Here is a 19,534-nt window from a genome sequence, read left to right on the forward strand (position 1 = left end):
ACAGTGTGGGTTTCTGCTGTTTGTTGGTTCTCTGCAGGTTCCAAAGCTGGACTCCCCAGGTCCAGTTCTGACTGCTGAACTCAGGACTGAGTTCTGAGTTTTTGTATTCTGCATAGAAATTTGTTTGTTTTTCTATAGTGTTGATGTTCTTCCACTTGTTGTTTTTGTCCAATTCTGACCTCTACAGGAAGTCTGCACAGGTGCAGACAAAGACAGAAACCAAAGGAGGACCCACTGATTGTTTAAGTGATCTGGACCAAGCCAGTGTGATGTTTCCCATAAAAAAATTCTTAATTTCAGCTCCAACCAAAAGTCAATTCAGCTGCCATTTTCCTGATGCATATGGATGGAGCCAGATGACAACAGTTAACATATGATTTGTCTGAGTCAACATTTCAATGTCAACTACTGTCACAAATCAGGATTAAGTTTGTTGGAAGTCTACACCCCTTGCACTAAAAATGTGCTCGGGAGAATCAGGATGGACGCCATCTCTCCGCATGAGACCGGACTTCCCCCCCAAAAGGCGCTCCAGTTATCCACAAAACCAACGCCGTCGTCTGGGCACCATCTAGAAAGCCAGCGTTTAAATTATGAAAAGCTGCTGTACATTTTATCATTGACTAACTTCAGCAGGGGACCAGAGAAAATTACAGTGTCGGACATCGTCTTAGCCAGTTTACACACCGAAGCTACGTTTAACTTAACCACCTCTGATTGTCTCCGTTGGGCATCATTACCGCCTGCGTGAATCACGACTCGACGGAACCTGGACTTACTCTGAGCTAACATCCTAAGGTTCCCCTCGATTTCACCAACTCTGGCCCCCGCATAAAAACTAAATGTCCACAAACATACAATCGCAGATGGAGCTTGATGAAATACTTTAGAATGTGGTAATTAGAAAAAAAAATGCTTTATTATAGTCTTATTAATTAAAAAAAAATTAATCATTTTCATTGTAGTTTTACCCTTTAGTTTAACATTTCTACAGACATTCCTGACATTAACTTTTTCCTTTTTTTAATTTCATGTGTTTTAACTTTTTTTAATGAATTTGATCTGCCACCTGGATGTTTATATTAATGTTTTGTCTGCTTTAAATTCTGTTATTTAAGCTAAATCAATCTATAAATATGACGACCGATCTTCAGCTCCAACTCCCACAAACACCGCCGTCCTCTTCACTGCAGCTCAGATCGATCATCTGCTAGTCTCACAATCACAGCCACGTTGTCTTTCCGCTCAACACTTCTTCACTCATTTACGAGACTTTGGAAAATGCTGAGAGTTCCCACACGAACCACGTATCGTCCTTTCTGTCCAAAAACCTCACAAACGTCCCAACAAAACACCACCGTCCTCTCAACACAAGCTGACGCTGCTAGCCTGCTAACAAGCTAACGCTGCTAGCGCCTCATGCTGTTTACTTCCGGGTCATGTGCAGAAACTTTATTTAAAAAGAAACGTATAAACTGCTTAATTGAACCTCAATATGAGCTCCTGGTTTCTTCTGGATCCTCCAACATTCAGACGCTCTCTGACTGAGTTCATGTCTGCACAGAAACCTTCAGGATTCTCTTCTTCCACACGTCTTTGACTCTGAAACTCTCTTCTGAATGTGGATCATCTCAGTCAGACGTTCAGCAGCATCAGAGCCGTGCATGTGCTCCTCCTCATGAGTCCTGAAGCTGCACCGTCAGCTGCAGAGCTTCAGAGCTGCTTCCTTCTCAGACTTTCCACTTTCTTTGGCTCTCTGGCTCTGATGCTGCTGCTGCTGCAGAAAAACTCTGCAGAGACTCACAGAGAGAGGATGGAGGCAGCAGATGAAGCTGCTGCAGACTGACAGCTGATGGAACTGAAGCACTTTCTACATTCTAGTTCCAAATGTTCTACAGAATAAATCAGAGGTTGAAAGTCTTCCTCAGTACTCGAGTACTTTAGTTTAGCAGCTCCTCTTTTCCTCTAAGGTGAAGCTTCATGTGGACGACTTCTTCTTCTCTCCTCTTTTCTGGAGCTTGGGCTCCATGCAGTCTGATCAGCTCTGATTTGGGCTTCAGTTGATGTTTGTGATCAGGAACTCTGGATTCTTCTTAGAAGGAGACGTTCTGCCTCTTTAGCAGAGAGCAGAACGTTGATCTGATCTGTTGGAAGCCACTCCATCCTGAAGCTGCACTGCTGAGTTCCTGTCCACCAGGGGGCAGCTCTCCTTCAATCCAGCTGCAGGAAACCTTGATGTTCTGCAGAATCTGCAGCTGTTCAGACACGCCCTGTTACTGAGGAACACAGACGTCCTTCAGGAATGTGGTTCACCGTTGGCTTTGTGATCAAATCTCTGCTTGTCCTGACTTGTTCCCACACTGACTTCAATCTGCTTCTTTCTCAGCTTCTGCTTCACTTTTAGGATCTTGTGGATTTGAAACGTTGTGATTCCAACAGACATGGAAAGAAAAGCTTCTCAGCTTCACTGTCAGCCATTTTCCTGAGCTGCATGTGAACAAACTCTCTGTTCCTCTGAGTCTGACTGATGATCAGAAGGAGCTGTTTCCAGGAAATAGTCAGGCCCCTCCCTTCATCTCCATCAGGAGTTTCTGCTTCAGTGTCAGTAGATGACAGATGAGGGGAGTTCATGCACATCTGGGAGCAGAAGGTCACATGACCTCACCTTTCTCAGTCACTGAGATCAACAGTCTGTCAATCAGCTTGAAGCTCCGCCCCTCCTCTCAGCTGCTGTCAGGTGGTGTCAGGTTTCTTCTTGAACCTGTTCTCTGTCTTTAGTTCAGGAAACAAACATCCTGCAGCTCCTGACAGTCATTTCACTTCCAACAAGAAGCCCCGCCCCCTTTTTCATGTCAGGACAAAACCTGATCAGATCCTGATCCTCTGACTGTGGACAGTGGCTGTTCACTTGGTAGACAACAGGCAGGTTGAGGGTTTGATTCCAGGAAGGCTCACAGTCTGAATCTGACATTAAATTACCACTTCAGCTGCTCCACCTGCTGCCCCGCCCACCTGTGCTGCCCCGCCCACCTGTGCTGCCCCGCCTCCTACCAGGTGGACTCTTCCTGGTTGTGAGTCAGTGATCAGTGCTGCAGCTGCGTTGACACGGTGAGGGAGACTCTTCTTCCTCTTCATCTCTTTGCAGAAACTGAAGTGAGTTTGTTTCTGGAACTTTGTCTTCACTAACTTGACTGTTTGTTTCTGAATGTTTGGAGAAGATCTTCTTCTTTCTCTGCAAACTCTCATCACTCTGCTGTTTCCAAAGCTTCATCATTGTTGGATCAACAACATGGAGGACTCTTCTTCATCACCTCAACAACAATAGGCTGATGCTTGTTGGGTTTTTTCATTTCTGACTCCAAACCTTCCTGTTCTCCTCCATCCAAGTCTGTGTGGAGGTCAAAGTTCATGAGAAAGTCTCTGTTGGAGCTTTGAGAGGAATAATTCATGTCTTTCTTTCTTTTCCCCTCATTCTTTGATTTCTGTCTGTTTTTCATGATGCTTCATGTTTCCTGAAGTGTAGAAACAGGAAGTTTGTTGTTTCTTTGTCAAAGTGACTGAATGGAAATGTTGCTGCTGCAGCTCCATGTCTCCACCTGGTGGAGGGAGAGTAGAAGTGCAGCAGCTGATGGCAGCTTCCTCTGATGATGAGGAGGGTTTCCTCTGCAGGTGAAGGTGGAAGTTGTGTGTGAGCTGATGTGGATCCAGTCAATCCAGCAGCATGGATCAGTGGGAGGAACCACAGCAGGGAGCCCCTCCCTCTAAAAAAAGCAGAGATGGTAACCATGACAACCAGAGCAAAGCTCAGAGGTGAGATGAACATCTCCAACTGTCCATGATCTTCTCCATGTCAGAGCTCAGGACTCACACCAGCAACCTTCATTCTTCACAGGAACCAACCTGGATCTGGATCTGGATACAGCTGTGGGTCCTTCAGGAGTGACAGATCAAGGGATAAACCTCCAGACTTCAAGGACATCCATTCAGGAGTGGACCAGTGAGTGTTTGTCAGAGTTTTTGGAGGCTGGATTCTAGTTCAGATGATCAACAGTTTTCAGATGAAGGACTTGAGGTCTGGTTCAGTTCTGGATCTCTCTGGTCAGACTCACTTGGAGCATCATGTGTGTGATGAGATCTTTTCAGTTGAGTCTTCTGAGAGTCTCTGAGAGACATCAGAGATGTTGGAGAAGAAAACATGTTGACTGCTGACTCTGACTGACAGCAGCTCCAGTCTAATGAGAAGAATCACTGCAGACTCCTAGGATTCAGATTTTCATGCTTTCCAAACATCACATTGTTCTAGTTTGACTTTCTGCTCTCAGAATTTCTCCATTTCTACATGGAGAATTGGAATCAGCTTTTCTAGAAAAAAGTCTGGATTGACTGACAGAAAATGCTGAAAGCTGGAAACTGTTGATCCAAACATGTCATGTTATTCCAGACTAAACAGCTCAGTCTGTGTTCATGTCAAAGTCCATCAGCTGTTCATGAAGAAGCAGATCCTCCAACACTCTGATGGTTTGGTGTTTGCAGACGTCAACAGGTCACACAGAGAGTCCAGTCTGCAGCCTCCAGCTGTGGCTCCATGAAGAGTGACTGGTCCAAAGGTCGTCCTCCAGACTTCAGAAGCCTAAAGCCAAGACCTTCAGACTCACAGTAAGAAGCAGTTTCTAGTGGACAAAATGTGTTGTGTTTAGATGGTATTTGATTGTTCTCTGATTTGAATAAGTGTTTGGATCAGAAAAGAAACAGTTTAGTCAAATATTTTGATGAAAGTCTTTCATACACCTGTAATCTTGTGAAACTTAACCACAGAAATATCAATGCATCGGTTGGCTTCTCTTAAATTGTAAATGGAATTTTTTTCTTTGTATCTCAAAAAACTGAAACATTCAATTCTTCATTTTCTTCTAGTCTAAATGAGAATCAATGATCCGATTGACTGTAACTCTGATTCATCTGTGAGTCAGAATGAATGTTGGAATCATTGCTGTTCTGAAAACAACAGCATTCATGATGCATTTATGATCTGAGATGATCCAAATCCAAAAGAACTCATCAAACACCATCATGAAAGAAACTCACTTCTACCTAAACAAGTGTTTTTCTATCAGGATCCATCAGAGACTCAGAACTGGATCTGGATCTGAACCCAGCTGTGTTTCCTTCAGGAGTGACCGGTCAAAGGGTCAAATTATCGACTTTAAATCATCTTCTGGTACAGAGAGGTGAGCTGTATGTAGACGTTCTTTCTCACAGACATTTCTATCTTCATGTGTGCAGCAGTGAGTGTTGGAGCTTCTCCACAAACACAGAATAGATCTAGTAGATTCTACTGAGTGTCTGCAGGACACCAGTGGGTCCAGTAGGATCTGATTGTTGCTGATTCTCCACAGACTGGACCAGCAGAGCTCAGAGACTCCCAGTGGTCCGTCTGTCCAGCAGCATCAAACACAGCTGGACTCCATCTTTCTGGTTTGTACATGAACAACAACTACTTTCCCATCATTCTGTCCACAGTCGTCTCCATGCTGCACTTTGGACACCAGTGGACTGTCAGTGTGTCCAACATGGAGCTGATGTTTGGCTCCATGACTTCACTCTGATTGGCTCATTCATCTGGAATTCTGTTGCAGCTGCTGGAGGACAACATTGTCACTTTTGTCAAGAATGAGCTGAAGAAGATCCAGAAGCTTCTGAGTCACAGGGAGGATGAGGAGGAGCTGGAGGATGAAGATGAAGAGCAGAGGAGCAGCAGAGAGTCACTGATGAAGATCACAGTGAACTTCCTGAGGAGAATGAAGCAGGAGGAGCTGGCTGATGGACTGCAGAGCAGTAAGAGGATTTCTCTGAAGGTTTCAGCTGCTGAGAAATGAAGATTTACTGATGTCTGAACACATGGAACCACAGGGATTCAAACCCTCATCATTCAGGGCTGCAGAGAGTTTTTTTTTAACTTGTCCTGTCCAACAGCTGGGCAGACAGATGAGAGCTGAGGGCCTCTTGTGTTGGACATATTTTATTTTAACAACAGGGCTTATTCATCTTCAGACAAACCAAAGGTATGTCTGAATAAACCCCTTTTGTAATTGAGGACAAACTTTATTAATTTCAATCATGTCTGAAAATCTTTGGTGTTGGACCGGACGGAAAAGGAAAGAGGGGAAGAAGAGAGAGGGATGTTAGAGAGAGGGGGGGATGGGAGGGTGAACATGAGGGGGGGGGGGGGGGGGGTAAAACCATGAAGCAGCATAGAGCAGACAGGTTTACTGGTTGTTTATCATTACGGTAAGATTCAAATGTGTCCACACACACACTCAAATGTTATCAACACACCTGTTAACTGCAAAAATGTCAACATGTACACAAAACAGATAGTGTTCACACATGTATACTTAAGCCTTCCAGCCAACCAGTGTGACATATTTCATTCAATCACACAAACTGTTAGTGCAAAGGTGAGCTAACACCTGTGCTCAGGTGAGTGTTCATTTTATTCAAAAATGGATGGTGGAATTTGAAATGAAGGAGGGAGAGTGACCAGCCATCCCCACACCCAGACCCCTGCCGCAGCAGCCGCTGCAGCCAGAACCCCCCAATGCCACACAAAGAGAGAACAACCGCCCCCCCGGGCGACCAAATCAGCCACCCAGGCCAGGGCCAGCAGGACCGCCGCGAGGCCCCCAGAGCCAGAGAGCAGGGAGGCACGGGGGGACAGAGAGTGCTGCCCTAGCCCAACCAGGAAAGCAGCCCCCCCGCTGCGCCAGGAGGGCCCAACGACGGGCCCCACCCGAGAAGGGCGCCCGCAGCCCCAGACGACCACCTCATCACCAACCGGGAGTTGTGGGCATCCCCCCGCCCCAACCCCAGGTACAAGCCAGGACCCCCCAAGGGAGACCCGTTCCATGCTCCAGGCAGCCACCCACCAGGTCCACGGTTGGTCCAGAAAGGAGCAAGGCAATTCACTCCAAACATCCACCTGTGGAGCTGTCATTCACGGCCTGCAGGTGACAGGGAAATCCTCGCGCCACACCCCTTCCGAGGAAGTCAGCTGGCCCCCGCTGTCTCGTCACCACCCCCTTATATAGTCTTTCGATGAAGTTCCCTAATTATTTAGTTTTGATTCTTTTCTGTTTAAAGAGTAATTTTCATGAAAAAAACAGGCAACCCCTTTTTTCCACAGCAGGAATACATACATAAATTTTTTATACAAAACATAAATTCCTGATGGTACCATGTCTAAAGAATTTTCTCAACTATGTTTTGCACACATCAGTATAATGTGACATTGTCACAGTGTGGTCCCCGGCTTCTAGCCTTGCCAGAAGGCTCAGGGATCCCTCTCCCTGCGTGGAGAGAGGGCCGCCGGGCCCAGGAAACCAGCACACAGGAGACATGCCAAGGGCCCAGTACCCCCTACCAGGGATGGGGTGGGGGACAGATGGTCCAAGGTCCCACCTTCGTGTGTGTGTGCGCGCGTGCGTGCGTGTGTGTGTGTGTGCGCATGTGCGCACTGGAATGTATATTTTTAGGGGTGAAGGGTGTGTGTCAAATTTTCATTTCTCTGTCTCATTTACAAAATCCTTCCTGGCTTATCATCCCCTCCTCTTCACCAGTTTATTAACATCCGGACAGCAGATCACAGCAGAACTCGGAGTGCAGTCAGAGGAGACTGTATCATTCCCTTCAGGAAAAGCGTTTTTGGTCAGACTGCTTTTTCTGTTTGAGCTGCTACTGAGTGGAAATTCACACCTGTTAGTATCAGAAATCAAAACACATATCATCTATTGAAGACACAATTAAAGAAATGGCTCATTGACAATCAGAGCTGTCAACACTGAGTACATTTCCTCTCACTGATCCTCGCTACTGTCTTGTCTTTTATGTGCGTGTATGTTCTTACATTTTTCTGATTTTAGATTGTTTTATCACTAATTTGTTTTTAGGTTAACTGCTTATTTTATTCAATGCATTGTTTAATATATATATGTAATGTTAGGTAAATATGTAATTTTACTTTGATATTTTAGGGTGATTTTAACCCTTGTGCTATCTTAGATGACCCCACCCTTAGATTGACGTGTTCTCCCTACCATGACAAAGGTGGATAAAGGTGGAAAGATTTCATGTAATCCATGGACACCAGTGAAGATCACAAATCATTGAAGAAAAAAGGTTCAACGCACTGTCTAGTGGGTCCAGATGACCCAACTCCCATTGGTAAAGTGCCTAGGATAGCACAAGGGTTAACATCTTCCCAGGGACTGCAGATGAAAAATAGCCCTTTGGCTAACTCTGGCATATTGACAGAAATGTTTATTAATATGCGCTGTCCCCCTATTCAAATAAATGGAAATATTTATTTTATTAAGGGGGTGCAGTTAAATTGGCGGGTAGGGTGCCAGGAGGACATCTGCTGCTTGCTGGCAGTGATGCCCAAGCTACCCCCCCTACGAAAGGCCCTACATGTCTAAGGTGCAAATAAAACCGAGTGAGGGGGGGCCCATTCCATACGGCAACCATGGGAGGGGGACCACTGCCAAGTAGCTCCTCCCCCCCAAGGCGCATCGCAGGCTAAACCCCCCACCCCCTCACCCTAATATAAGATTATATGAGGAAGGGGGTAAATTGTGGACAGCTGGTAGACTGTCCACCAGGTGGTCAAACAGCCATCCCACAGCCCCCCCCAGCATAGGGCCCAGGTCCCCCAGCCCAGGGGTCCCATCCCCCGAGGCGCCGACACCCCAGACCCAGCACCACCCATCCCACACAGAGAGAGAGAAGCCAGAAAGTGCTACCCCCCCCCCCCCCCGAGCAAACCCAGGCCCCCAACCCCATGCACCGACCCTGGTAGAGCTTTGGTCAGGCCTCGACGGGTCCGAAGCAGCCGACCGGCTGGGGCAACCGCTGATTGCCTCAGCAGAAACCCTGACCCGTCAAGCCTCCATGGTCCTGTACCAATGGTGAGCCCTCCCCCCACCCTGAAATGGCCCACCCCACATCCCCCAAGACCCTGCAGTCCCAGCGGATGACCCCCAGAGAGGATTGCCCCGCCCCGCCCCGTCCCGTCCCAGAGCCTGGGAAGGGTTGATCCCAGCCTCAGGTGTAGATGGGCATCCCGTCCAGCGCTACTGGACCCCCCCCCCCCCGAGCAAGACCCCCCGCAACCCCCCCAGCACAGGCAAAGAGACCACCCCCCCCCAAGCCAAGCCGGACACACCCCACACACCACACCCCACACCTGAGTCCAGAAGACCGCGCAGTGCCCCAGCCCGCCCCACCCAGGCACTGGACCAGACCCCCTGACTAACGGAGTCCCCACCGCCCCCCACCGGGCACCGGAGGCCCCGACCCCCACCCCGAACCACAGCCCCCCACCCCCTAAGTCATGGAGTTAGCTATGGGAGACCAGAGAGACAGAATTCTTTCAGTTACTTGAACTATTGGCTGACATTTTTTCCACTCTGTTATGATCAAGCAGCAGATTTTTGTGTTGACTTGTATTTTTCTTGTTTTTCTTTTTGTTTTTTTAGCAGTAAAAAGAGTTATGAAAATGATAAATACTAATCCTCCTTCTACATTGATGGCACTCATGTCACCAAGCACACAAAGTGACGGTGAAGCCGTGATTGAAACCTTAAGCCAGACTGATAGATCGGCACATACCTGCTGCCAGAGAGCCTGGACAGGAGTGCAGAACCACAGTGCGTGCATGTAACTGTCGGGTAGATTACTATCACAGTGCTGATAAATGTCTGAGTTACTGAGACCCATCTTGAACATCCTCTGTCCAGTGTAATAAATTCTGTGAAGAGTTTTGAAATGGATTAGCTGCAGATTTGGACTTTTTGTCAGTTTAAAGGTGTTTAGACAAAGTTCTGACCAGAAGCTTTCATCTGTGCTGATCCTCAAATCTTCGTCCAATTTTGTTATCGGAAGTGAAATATTATTATCTAAATTACTTAAAAATTTGTATATTTTGGAGAGAGTTTTATTCTTTGAAAAATTAATCACAGTGGTAACTACATCTGGTAGCTTTAAATCGTTGTCTCTGTATTTAAACTTTTTAGTAAAAATTGATTTAAGTTACTGATATTCCAAGAAGTTATTTATTCCATGTTTGTCTTTTAGTTCCTGGGGAGTTATGAATCTTTTATCAATAATTGTGCTCTAGTTTTTTTACGCCCCCTGCTTGCCAAGCTGGGAAGTGTATCATTTTTTTGTTCATAAGGATGTCTGGGTTGTTCCAGATGGGTGTCATTTTGCACGGTTGAATTCATGATTTTGATATTTTGAGAAAGTGGCGTTTATATTAATACTTTTGAAACAATCCTGTTTTTTAACTGTTTGGCTAATAAATGGTAGCTCTGACAGGTTGATCTTTCAACATAACGCCTGTTCCAAGTCTAACCATGAGTTGGTTTCTGGATTATTTTTTAACCATTTTAAGATGTATTGTAATCTATTTGCAAGAAAGTATTTGTAGAATTAGGTAATTCTAATCCTCCACAGCTTTTTGCAGATTTTAAAGTTTTTAGACTAATTCTTGCAGGTTTATTGTTCCATAAAAAGCTTGATATGGATGAGTCCAATGTTTTGAACCATTTTAATGGCGGTTGTGTGGGAATCATTGAGAAGAGATAATTAACTTTGCGTAAGATTTTCATTTTTACCGTGGCTACCTTGCCCAGAAGGGACAGAGGCAGGTTGGTCCAGCGTGTTAGATCGTCCTGTATGCTTTTCAGTAATGGGGTGTGGTTTAACTGCACCAGTTCTGATAATTTGGGGGAAAAATAGATACCCAGATATTTGATATTTCCTGATTTGACTGGTATTGTGAGTCTTTGCTCCGCATCACTGTTCAGTGGTAATAAAACAAACTTATTCCAATTAATGGAATAGTCTGATATGGAGGAGAATTCATTATTGATCATTGCTATTTCATTTAAAGAATGTAAATTCCTTAAAAACAGTAATATGTCATCTGCATAGAGACTAATTTTATGATGGCTGTGTTTAGTTTTAATTCCTTTAATGCTCTCATTCTGTCTTATTGCTGCAGCTAGAGGCTCAATAAATATAGCAAAAAGAGAAGGAGAGAGTGGGCAGCCCTGTCTGGTTCCTCTTCCAAGAAAAAACCTGTTGGAAGTCTGTTTATTAGTTCTAACTGATGCATTGGGGTTGTGATATAATATTTTGATCCAATTGATGAATGATTCTCCAAAACCAAACTTATGGAGGGCAGCAATAAGGAACTTCCAATTTACTCTGTCAAAAGCTTTTTCAGCATCCAGCGATAGTATAGTCATTTCCTGGTTTTTAATGGTGGCAAAGTCTATTATATTAACGAGTCTGCGGACATTGTCATCCGAGTGTCTGCCTTTGATGAATCCAGTTTGATCAAAGTCAATTATGTGAGGAGGGATTTTTTCTATTCTTTGGGCTGCAGACAGTTGATTTAATGTTTGTTGACTTCATTCAGGATCTGCTGCTGCAGTTTGTCAACATAAAGTCCAATCTGGTCTGAAGAAGAAGTTCCAGTGTTTGTTTGAGGGGATGGCTAAAGCAGGAAACCCAACCCTTCTGAATGAGATCTACACAGAGCTCTTCATCACAGAGGGAGGAAGAGGAGAGCTGAATGAAGAACATGAGGTCAGACAGATTGAAGCAGCATCCAGGAAAGCAGACAGAGCAGAAACAAGCATCAGACAAGAAGAGCTCTTCCAACTCCCAGCTGGAAGACCAGAACCAATCAGAACCGTGATGACTAAGGGAGTGGCTGGCATCGGGAAAACAGTCTTAACACAGAAGTTCAGTCTGGACTGGGCTGAAGGCAAAGCCCACCAGAACCTCCACTTCACATTTCCATTCACTTTCAGAGAGCTGAATGTGCTGAAAGAGGAGAAGTTCAGCTTGGTGGAACTTGTTCATCACTTCTTCCCTGAAACCAAACAAGCAGGAATCTGCAGCTTTGAAGACTTCCAGGTCCTCTTCATCTTTGATGGTCTGGATGAGTGTCGACTTCCTCTGGACTTCCACAAGACTCGGATCCTGAGGGACCCTAGAAAGTCCACCTCAGTGGCTGATCTGCTGACAAACCTCATCAGGGGGAACCTGCTTCCCTCTGCTCACCTCTGGATAACCACACGACCTGCAGCAGCCAATCAGATCCCTGCTGAGTGTGTTGACATGGTGACAGAGGTCAGAGGGTTCAATGATCCACAGAAGGAGGAGTACTTCAAAAAGAGGTTCAGAGATGAAGAGCAGGCCAGCAGGATCATCTCCCACATCCAGAGATCCCGAAGCCTCCACATCATGTGCCACATCCCAGTCTTCTGCTGGATCACTGCTACAGTTCTGGTGGATCTGCTGAAGAGCAGAGAGGGAGGAGAGCTGCCCAAGAACCTGACTGAGATGTACATCCACTTCCTGGTGGTTCAGGCCAAAGTCAAGATGGTCAAGTACGATGGAGGAGCTGAGACAGATCCTCACTGGAGTCCAGAGAGCAGGAAGATGATGGAGTCTCTGGGAAAACTGGCTTTTGAGCAACTGCAGAAAGGAAACCTGATCTTCTATGAATCTGACCTGACAGAGTGTGGCATCGATTTCAGAGCAGCCTCAGTGTACTCAGGAGTGTTCACACAGGTCTTTAGAGAGGAGAGAGGCCTGTACCAGGACAAGGTCTTCTGCTTCATCCATCTGAGTGTTCAGGAGTTTCTGGCTGCTCTTCATGTCCACCTGACCTTCATTACCTCTGGACTCAACCTCATGGAAGAACAACAATCACAGATCTCTCAGCCTGAACAGAGAAGTCCAGTCCAGTTCTACCAGACTGCTGTGGAGAAGGCCTTACAGAGTCCAAATGGACACCTGGACTTGTTCCTCCGCTTCCTCCTGGGTCTTTCACTGCAGACCAATCAGAGTCTCCTACGAGGTCTGCTGACTCAGACAGAAAGTAGCTCACAGACCAATCAGGAAACAGTCCAGTTCATCAAGGAGAAGATCAGTGAGAATCTGTCTGCAGAGAAAAGCATCAACCTGTTCCACTGTCTGAATGAACTGAATGATGGTTCTCTAGTGGAGGAGATCCAACAGTTCCTGAGGTCCGGACGTCTCTCCACAGATAAACTGTCTCCTGCTCAGTGGTCTGCTCTGGTCTTCATCTTACTGTCATCAGAAGATCTGGAAGAGTTTAACCTGCAGAAATATTCTCGTTCAGAGGAGGCTCTTCTGAGGCTGCTGCCAGTGATCAAAGCCTCCAACAAAGTTCTGTAAGAACTCTCAGGAAAATCACCTTCAGTGAACAAATGAATCTGAGTGGAAACATGAAATATTCAATAACTGCTGTCTGTCTTTGTTTTCTTCAGACTGAGAAGATGTTTCCTGTCAGAGAGAAGCTGTGCAGCTCTGTCCTCAGTTCTCAGCTCTCAGTCCTCCAGACTCAGAGTTCTGGACCTGAGTAACAACAACCTGCAGGATTCAGGAGTGAAGCTGCTGTCTGCTGGACTGGAGAGTCCAGACTGTAAACTGGAGACTCTCAGGTCAGGTTTCATTCAAATGTTGATTCTCTACAACAAGTTCTGCCTGTTTCTCTCTGTTTTATGAGAAAGTGTCAGATAGACATCAGTGCAGAGGAAACGACAGAGGACTGTTGCATAGAAGTGAAAAGATAACAACATTCTGTTTGATTAAAAAATCCTGTTTTATTTTTTTAATCTGATGGTTACAAATATTATTCTGTTTCTTAACACCGGACTATACAGAAGAACGCAAGTCCATCCAGGTGTTCACATCTGGGAGAAATTCATGTTCTGTGTTCTTTGAAAGAAAACATGAATCAATCCCAGAACTGCAGATTTCAATGGACCAACAGTTGCAGCAGATTTCTGACCCACAGAGCAGCAGCTCCTTATGAAGAGATATGAGGAGGTCAAACTGCAGCAGACTGACAGGTCTTTCCCACAGACCTTGTTCTGGTGATTATTCAGAACCGAGCCTAGATCACAACCAGGTCTTTCATTTCACATAGACTTTAGGTTCACTTCTGCTTTCTTAGTCCTGTTGCTTGAACAGATACTGAATCTTTTCTGGGCTGGAGTGAAGAACCTCTGCAGTTAGTATATGTTCAAAGATGGGGGCGGAGCTACTGGCTAAAGGAAGACACTTAGATCATGAAAAACCAAAAAGTTTAAGAAGATCATTAAAGATTTCTGGGATCAGAATTGGGACTTTGGGAGCAGCAGATACAGCAGACCTCGTCGATGCGGCTGGGTAGCTCGGTTGGTAAGGTGGGAAGGTACCATGCAGGATTCCCGGAGGGGAATGAGCAATGTTACTTGGGCAATTACCATATCAATGGCGAGCAATGAACATCACCCAGTGAGGGTCCTTAGGCAAGTTCGGCTGCAGCTCACCGCTCCCCAGGGGGATGGGTCAAATGCGGAGAAAGAATTTCCCTTCGTGGGATAAATACAGTGTAATAAAATAAAAATAAAAAAGATGCATCCACAGCAGGGGATAAGGGGTTCCCTTATGCTCTGTATTTTGCAGTGGTCTCCCTTATAATGTAGCAGGATTATCTCAAAGAGTTTAGATAGTATACTAGCCAGAGCTATTGGTCTGTAGTTTTCAGTGCAACCAATCTTTCCAACTTTGTTTTTTAACACTGGTACTAATATAACAGCTATCATAGAGTCTAGTAGAAATCCATGAACAAGAAAAGCTGTACAACACATTGCAAGTAGTGGAGTTACTGTGGTGTTGTCCACTGTATCAACAGCTGCTGTTAGGTCCAGAAGAACAAGCGGGGATGGTGATCCTGAATCAGCTGCCATCAGCAGATCATTTGTCACCCTAAGCAGAGCAGTTTCCATGCTATGGGCTGATCGAAAACCTGACTGGAACTTTTTTAAATGATTGTTTTGCTGTTGATGGTTTTGCAGCTGTGAAGCGACTATTTTCTCCAGTATCTCTGACAGAAAAGGGATGTTGGAAATAGGCCTGTAGTTGGCAAGCAGTTCTGCGTCCAGCGAGGGCTTCTTAAGAGTAGGATGGATGACAGCAGTTTTTAAGGAAGGTGGGAGTAATAAACCTGTCTAAAGAAGAATGTTTTAAATTCAAATTCAAATTAGTTTTATTTATTGTGTTGGACATATTTTACTTTAACAACAGGGGTTAAAAGCTAATTTAAAAAGGTGTGTCTTTAGTTTCTTTTTAAAAACCTTCACAGTAGATGAGGCCCTCACATCCTCAGGTAGGCTGTTCCACAGACGAGGCCCATAGTATCTAAATGAAGCCTCGCCGTGTTTTTTTGTCCTGACCCTGGGGACCTTCAGCAGGCCTGCACCTGAGGACCTAAGGGCTCTGGGAGGTTCATCAGTTAAAAGCAAGTCTGATATAAAAGAAGGACTAAGACCATGGACACTCTTAAAAACTATTAAAAGAATCTTAAAATCAATCCTGAAGCTGACGGGGAGCCAGTGCATAGATTTTAAGATTGGTGTAATGTGCTCCCTCTTCCTGGTTCTCGTTAAAAGGCGTGCAGCAGAGTTCTGGACTAGCTGCTAGCGGTTGATAGTGGATTTCTTTACACCAGAAAGGAGAGCATTACAATAATCTATCCTTGATAACATGGATTAAGATTTCAGCACTGGCTCTAGAGAGAAAGGGTCTCACTCGGGCGATATTCCTTAGATGGTAAAATGCAGATTTAGTTAGTTGATTCACATGTTGGTCAAAGCTAAGATCTGCATCTAAAATCACACCGAGGTTCTTTACTGTGTCACGTGGAGTCATAGAATTGGTTGACAGATAAGATTGGACCCTATCTCTCTCAGCCTCAGAACCGATTACCAAGACTTCAGTCTTGTCCTGATTGAGCTGCAAAAAGTTCTCTCCAATCCACATTTTAATGTCTAAAATACAATTTAAAAGACTGTCCACGGGTCCAGTGTCGTCAGGAGACACAGCAGCATACAGTTGAGTGTCATCAGCTATGAAAGCTATGAAAGTTAATGCCGTGTCTCCTGATGACATCACCAAGCGGCAACATGTAGAGATTAAAAAGTGTGGGACCCAGGATGGAGCCTTGGGGCACCCCACATGTCAGTTTATACCTTTGCAATGAAAAATCATTTAGATTAATAATAAAATCTCTGTTTGTGAGGTAAGATTTAAACCAACTGAAAGCTGTCCCAGTAATTCCAACCATGTCATGAAGTCTGTTTAAAAGGCTTGAATGGTCAACTGTGTCAAAGGCTGAACCAGTAAAACTAGTACAGATACTTTCTTCATGTCCGCATTGGACCTGGGGACTCTGGCTGAAATCCGCCTGAACTCCCTTATTCGGGGTATGTCAGTTCCAAAAGACCGGATATGAGTTGGCGTAATTACGCTCGACTTGGTAACCCTGGGTTAATGGGCGTGCACGGCAGGTACATAAAGACATTATCAATGGATCGCCGATTTCTGGAGTCACCATGGAAACGCGTGGTGAAAAAAAAGAAAACGCTGTACTTCAGTGAGATGGAGTCTGAGATTTTAATGACGGCGTATGAAGATTACACGTCCATCAAAAAAGTAACACGGCTGCATCATCAGCAAAAGAAAGAGTTTCTGCGTGTAGAAAAAGAACAGACCAAGTAAACACACGAGTTTCTGATCTTATTTCCATTTTCCTTGTGACGCACATACATATATAACTTATCCAATTTTGCCAACTTAAATGAATTACTTCTATTAGTAACAAAAAATTGAGTTAAATTTATTCAACCTAATTTCTTACATCTATAAAACTCAATAATTGTTTATACAACTCAAATTTACGTATTTATCTAACTAAATGTCATATTACTCCAATTCAATTAATATTTTTTTCCATCTTAATTAATTATAGAATAGAATACAATGGCTTTATTGTCATTGTGCATAGTACAATGAGATTTAAGCATCACCATCAGTGCAGGAACAGTAAGGAAGGGAAAAGTAGTAAGAAAACATCGTAATATAATAAAATCAAACAAGCAAACAAACAGTATATACATTGTGCAATATGAGCTGTAAACTGTGCTGAAGAGTGCCGAGATAACTGTGCAAAAATTGCGTATGAAAAAACTGTGCTTAGACATGTCAAAGTGCAGAGGTGGCAATGAGGTAGATAGTTGGAGTAAACAGGAATGTTTTTTTTTTTTTTTTTTTGTTCTTATCTGTGCATTTGGGAATTGAGGATTGTTATTGCCTTTGGAAAGAAGCTGTTTTTTAGTCTGTTCGTTTTGCTTCTGATGCCTTTGTAGCGCCTCCCGGAGGGCATCAGGTTGAACAGGTCTGAGCCGGGGTGTGAACTGTCCTTAATGATGTTCTGAGCCCTAGTGAGACAGCGCGCGGAGTAGATGTCCGTCAGGGTGGGGATAGGGCACCCAATGATTTTCTGAGCTGTATCTACAACTCTCTGCAGTCTCTTTTTATCCGCGGCCGTGCAGCTGCCAGACCAGACAGTTATGCAGTATGTGAGCAGGCTCTGGATGGATGACTGGTAGAAGGTCAGCAGCAGGTTGGTGTTAATTTTGTTCTTCCTGAGGACCCTCAGGAAGTGCAGACGCTGCTGAGCCATCTTGATGATTGCGGTGGTATTGGCTGTCCAGGAAAGGTCTGCAGAGATGGTGATGCCGAGGAACTTGAAGGTGTGGACCCTCTCCACATGCTCTCCATTAATAAGGAGGGGGGCTGGGTCCGCGCCATGTTTCCTGAAGTCGACTATGATCTCCCTGGTTTTGTTGGTGTTCAGGGTGAGGTTGTTCTCTGAGGACCAGGTTGTCAACTTCAGGACCTCCTCTCTGTAGGCAGACTCCTCCCCCCTGGGAATGAGTCCGACCACCGTGGTGTCGTCGGCAAACTTGATGATGCAGTTGTTGTTGTGGGCCGGACTGCAGTCGTAAGTGTAGAGGCAGTACAGCAGGGGGCTTAGCACACAGCCCTGTGGGGCCCCCATGTTCAGTGTGCGGGTGGAGGAGTGGTGGGGGCCAAGTCTCACAGTTTGTGTTCGGTTTGTGAGGAAGTTGTAATCCAATTGCATGTGAGGGGTTTGATGCCGAGAGTGAGCATATTTCTTGAACTCTCAAATGCCTAAGTTTGAGCCGGCAGATATACTCACTTTTATAACAATAAAAAAGACGGGGGGAATAATGCACGGAGTGCAAAAATTCGTCAAAGAATTTACCATGATCGTCTTTACCATGTTTAGCTGTAGGGGCGCTATATGAACTCATCATCCTCTCCTTCACTCTCACTCATGGTGCAGAGACGTCAGCTCAGTACGGCAAAATAACTCGGCAAAGCATGGCAAAACACAGTAAAACAGCTAAACAACTAAACACATTTGGTCAAAAACCCACACTTAAACCCAAATCCGTCCAGACAGGCAAAGGGAATGATATCCCACAATCCTTTGCGGTGCCGCTCTAACAGCAGCACCAAAGTTACACCTTCTTAATTTAATTACTTTGAATGAAAGTAAAATAACTGTCTAAAAACTACGTGTAAATTTAAACCGACTTACAAAAAAATGATTTATTTTAACTGAAACAAATAACTAAGTTAGATCAAAGTAAAAAAGTTTTTTTTACAGCATCCATATGTGGTCTTATCACCCTCTCATGATGGAAAAAGTATTATCTGAGCTTCTTCATCCACTAAATCATCTTCAAATGGACACGCTATGCTGCTTCACCTCTCTGTAAACAAACTAACCTTCAACTAAACCTGCTCCAGACCAGGTTATGTTCAGAGCATGAGTTGCCATGGCTACATGACCTACCCTGAAACATACCTCCATTTCTGGAACCGAAAACTGAGGTTATCAACTTCCTTAGCCTCAAACTTACCGTGAGATCTAGCATAACCTGCTTTCTGGAATACCCCCCTGAGATCATTTAAGACCCTGATAAGTGCCATCTCTGTTGAGTGATGAGATCTAAAACCAGACTCAAACTTCCCTAAAATATTAATTTGATTTATAAAATCATTCAACTGAGTAAAAATAAGCTTTTCTAAAATTTTACTTAAAAATAACAGGTTGGATAACGGCCGGTAATTATTTAAATTGGACACATCTAAACCACTCTTCTTCAGAATGAGTCTCACCAAAGCAGTCTTTAGGGATGCAGGGAAGACTCCAGTCTAAAGAGCGCAGTTCAAAATGTTTAGTAACTCTTTTTTTTTTTTGAAATGGTTTATTTCAAGTGATTAAGTAGAAATAATACACAAAAGCAATATAATCATCAGTTATACATTCATACAGTAACAAATCAAACTTAGGATAATTAGACATATTAATAAATATTGCTTGAAAGGGAGTGGAAGGAAGCGAACTTGTATAATCCCACCCCGTTATACTATAACCATTTTATTACATGATTTATCAATATCTGGTTCCTAGCTTTTATCAGACAGAATTAATAATCATAAGATATCAGTAAAGCACATGCCAAAGATGAATTACTTAAGTATTATGTCAAAAATAACTATTTTATAAATCAAC

General features: G+C 44.4%; 3 protein-coding genes across 7 annotated transcripts in view; 2 read left to right on the plus strand and 1 right to left on the minus strand.

Annotated features, from left to right (window-relative positions):
• LOC144981346 (uncharacterized) overlaps positions 1-19,534 on the plus strand; it is a 676,107-nt gene that overhangs the window by 495,786 nt on the left and 160,787 nt on the right. The window lies entirely within an intron of this gene.
• Positions 1-19,534, minus strand: part of LOC111948918 (uncharacterized) — a 377,453-nt gene that overhangs the window by 73,008 nt on the left and 284,911 nt on the right. The gene's annotated exons all lie outside the window — the stretch shown is intronic.
• The window catches only part of LOC110013539 (NLR family CARD domain-containing protein 3), a 68,800-nt gene continuing 51,462 nt past the window's right edge, over positions 2,197-19,534 (plus strand). Inside the window, exons 1-9 of one of the 3 annotated variants that reach the window (XM_023961996.2) lie at positions 2,197-3,153; positions 3,670-3,810; positions 3,893-3,997; positions 4,534-4,656; positions 5,115-5,228; positions 5,397-5,475; positions 5,637-5,835; positions 11,483-13,271; positions 13,368-13,541. In XM_023961996.2, coding sequence (XP_023817764.1) covers positions 3,722-3,810; positions 3,893-3,997; positions 4,534-4,656; positions 5,115-5,228; positions 5,397-5,475; positions 5,637-5,835; positions 11,483-13,271; positions 13,368-13,541 — 2,672 coding nt within the window. In that variant the 5' untranslated portion in view covers positions 2,197-3,153; positions 3,670-3,721. The remainder of the gene's footprint in view (positions 3,154-3,669; positions 3,811-3,892; positions 3,998-4,533; positions 4,657-5,114; positions 5,229-5,396; positions 5,476-5,636; positions 5,836-11,482; positions 13,272-13,367; positions 13,542-19,534) is intronic. The other 2 variants (XM_078934427.1, XM_078934433.1) reach the window with 2 other exon arrangements.

The sequence above is a fragment of the Oryzias latipes genome, chromosome 2 (assembly GCF_053564925.1).
Source record: "Oryzias latipes strain Hd-rR chromosome 2, Olatipes_Hd-rR_3.1".
Classification (NCBI taxonomy): Eukaryota; Metazoa; Chordata; class Actinopteri; order Beloniformes; family Adrianichthyidae; genus Oryzias; species Oryzias latipes.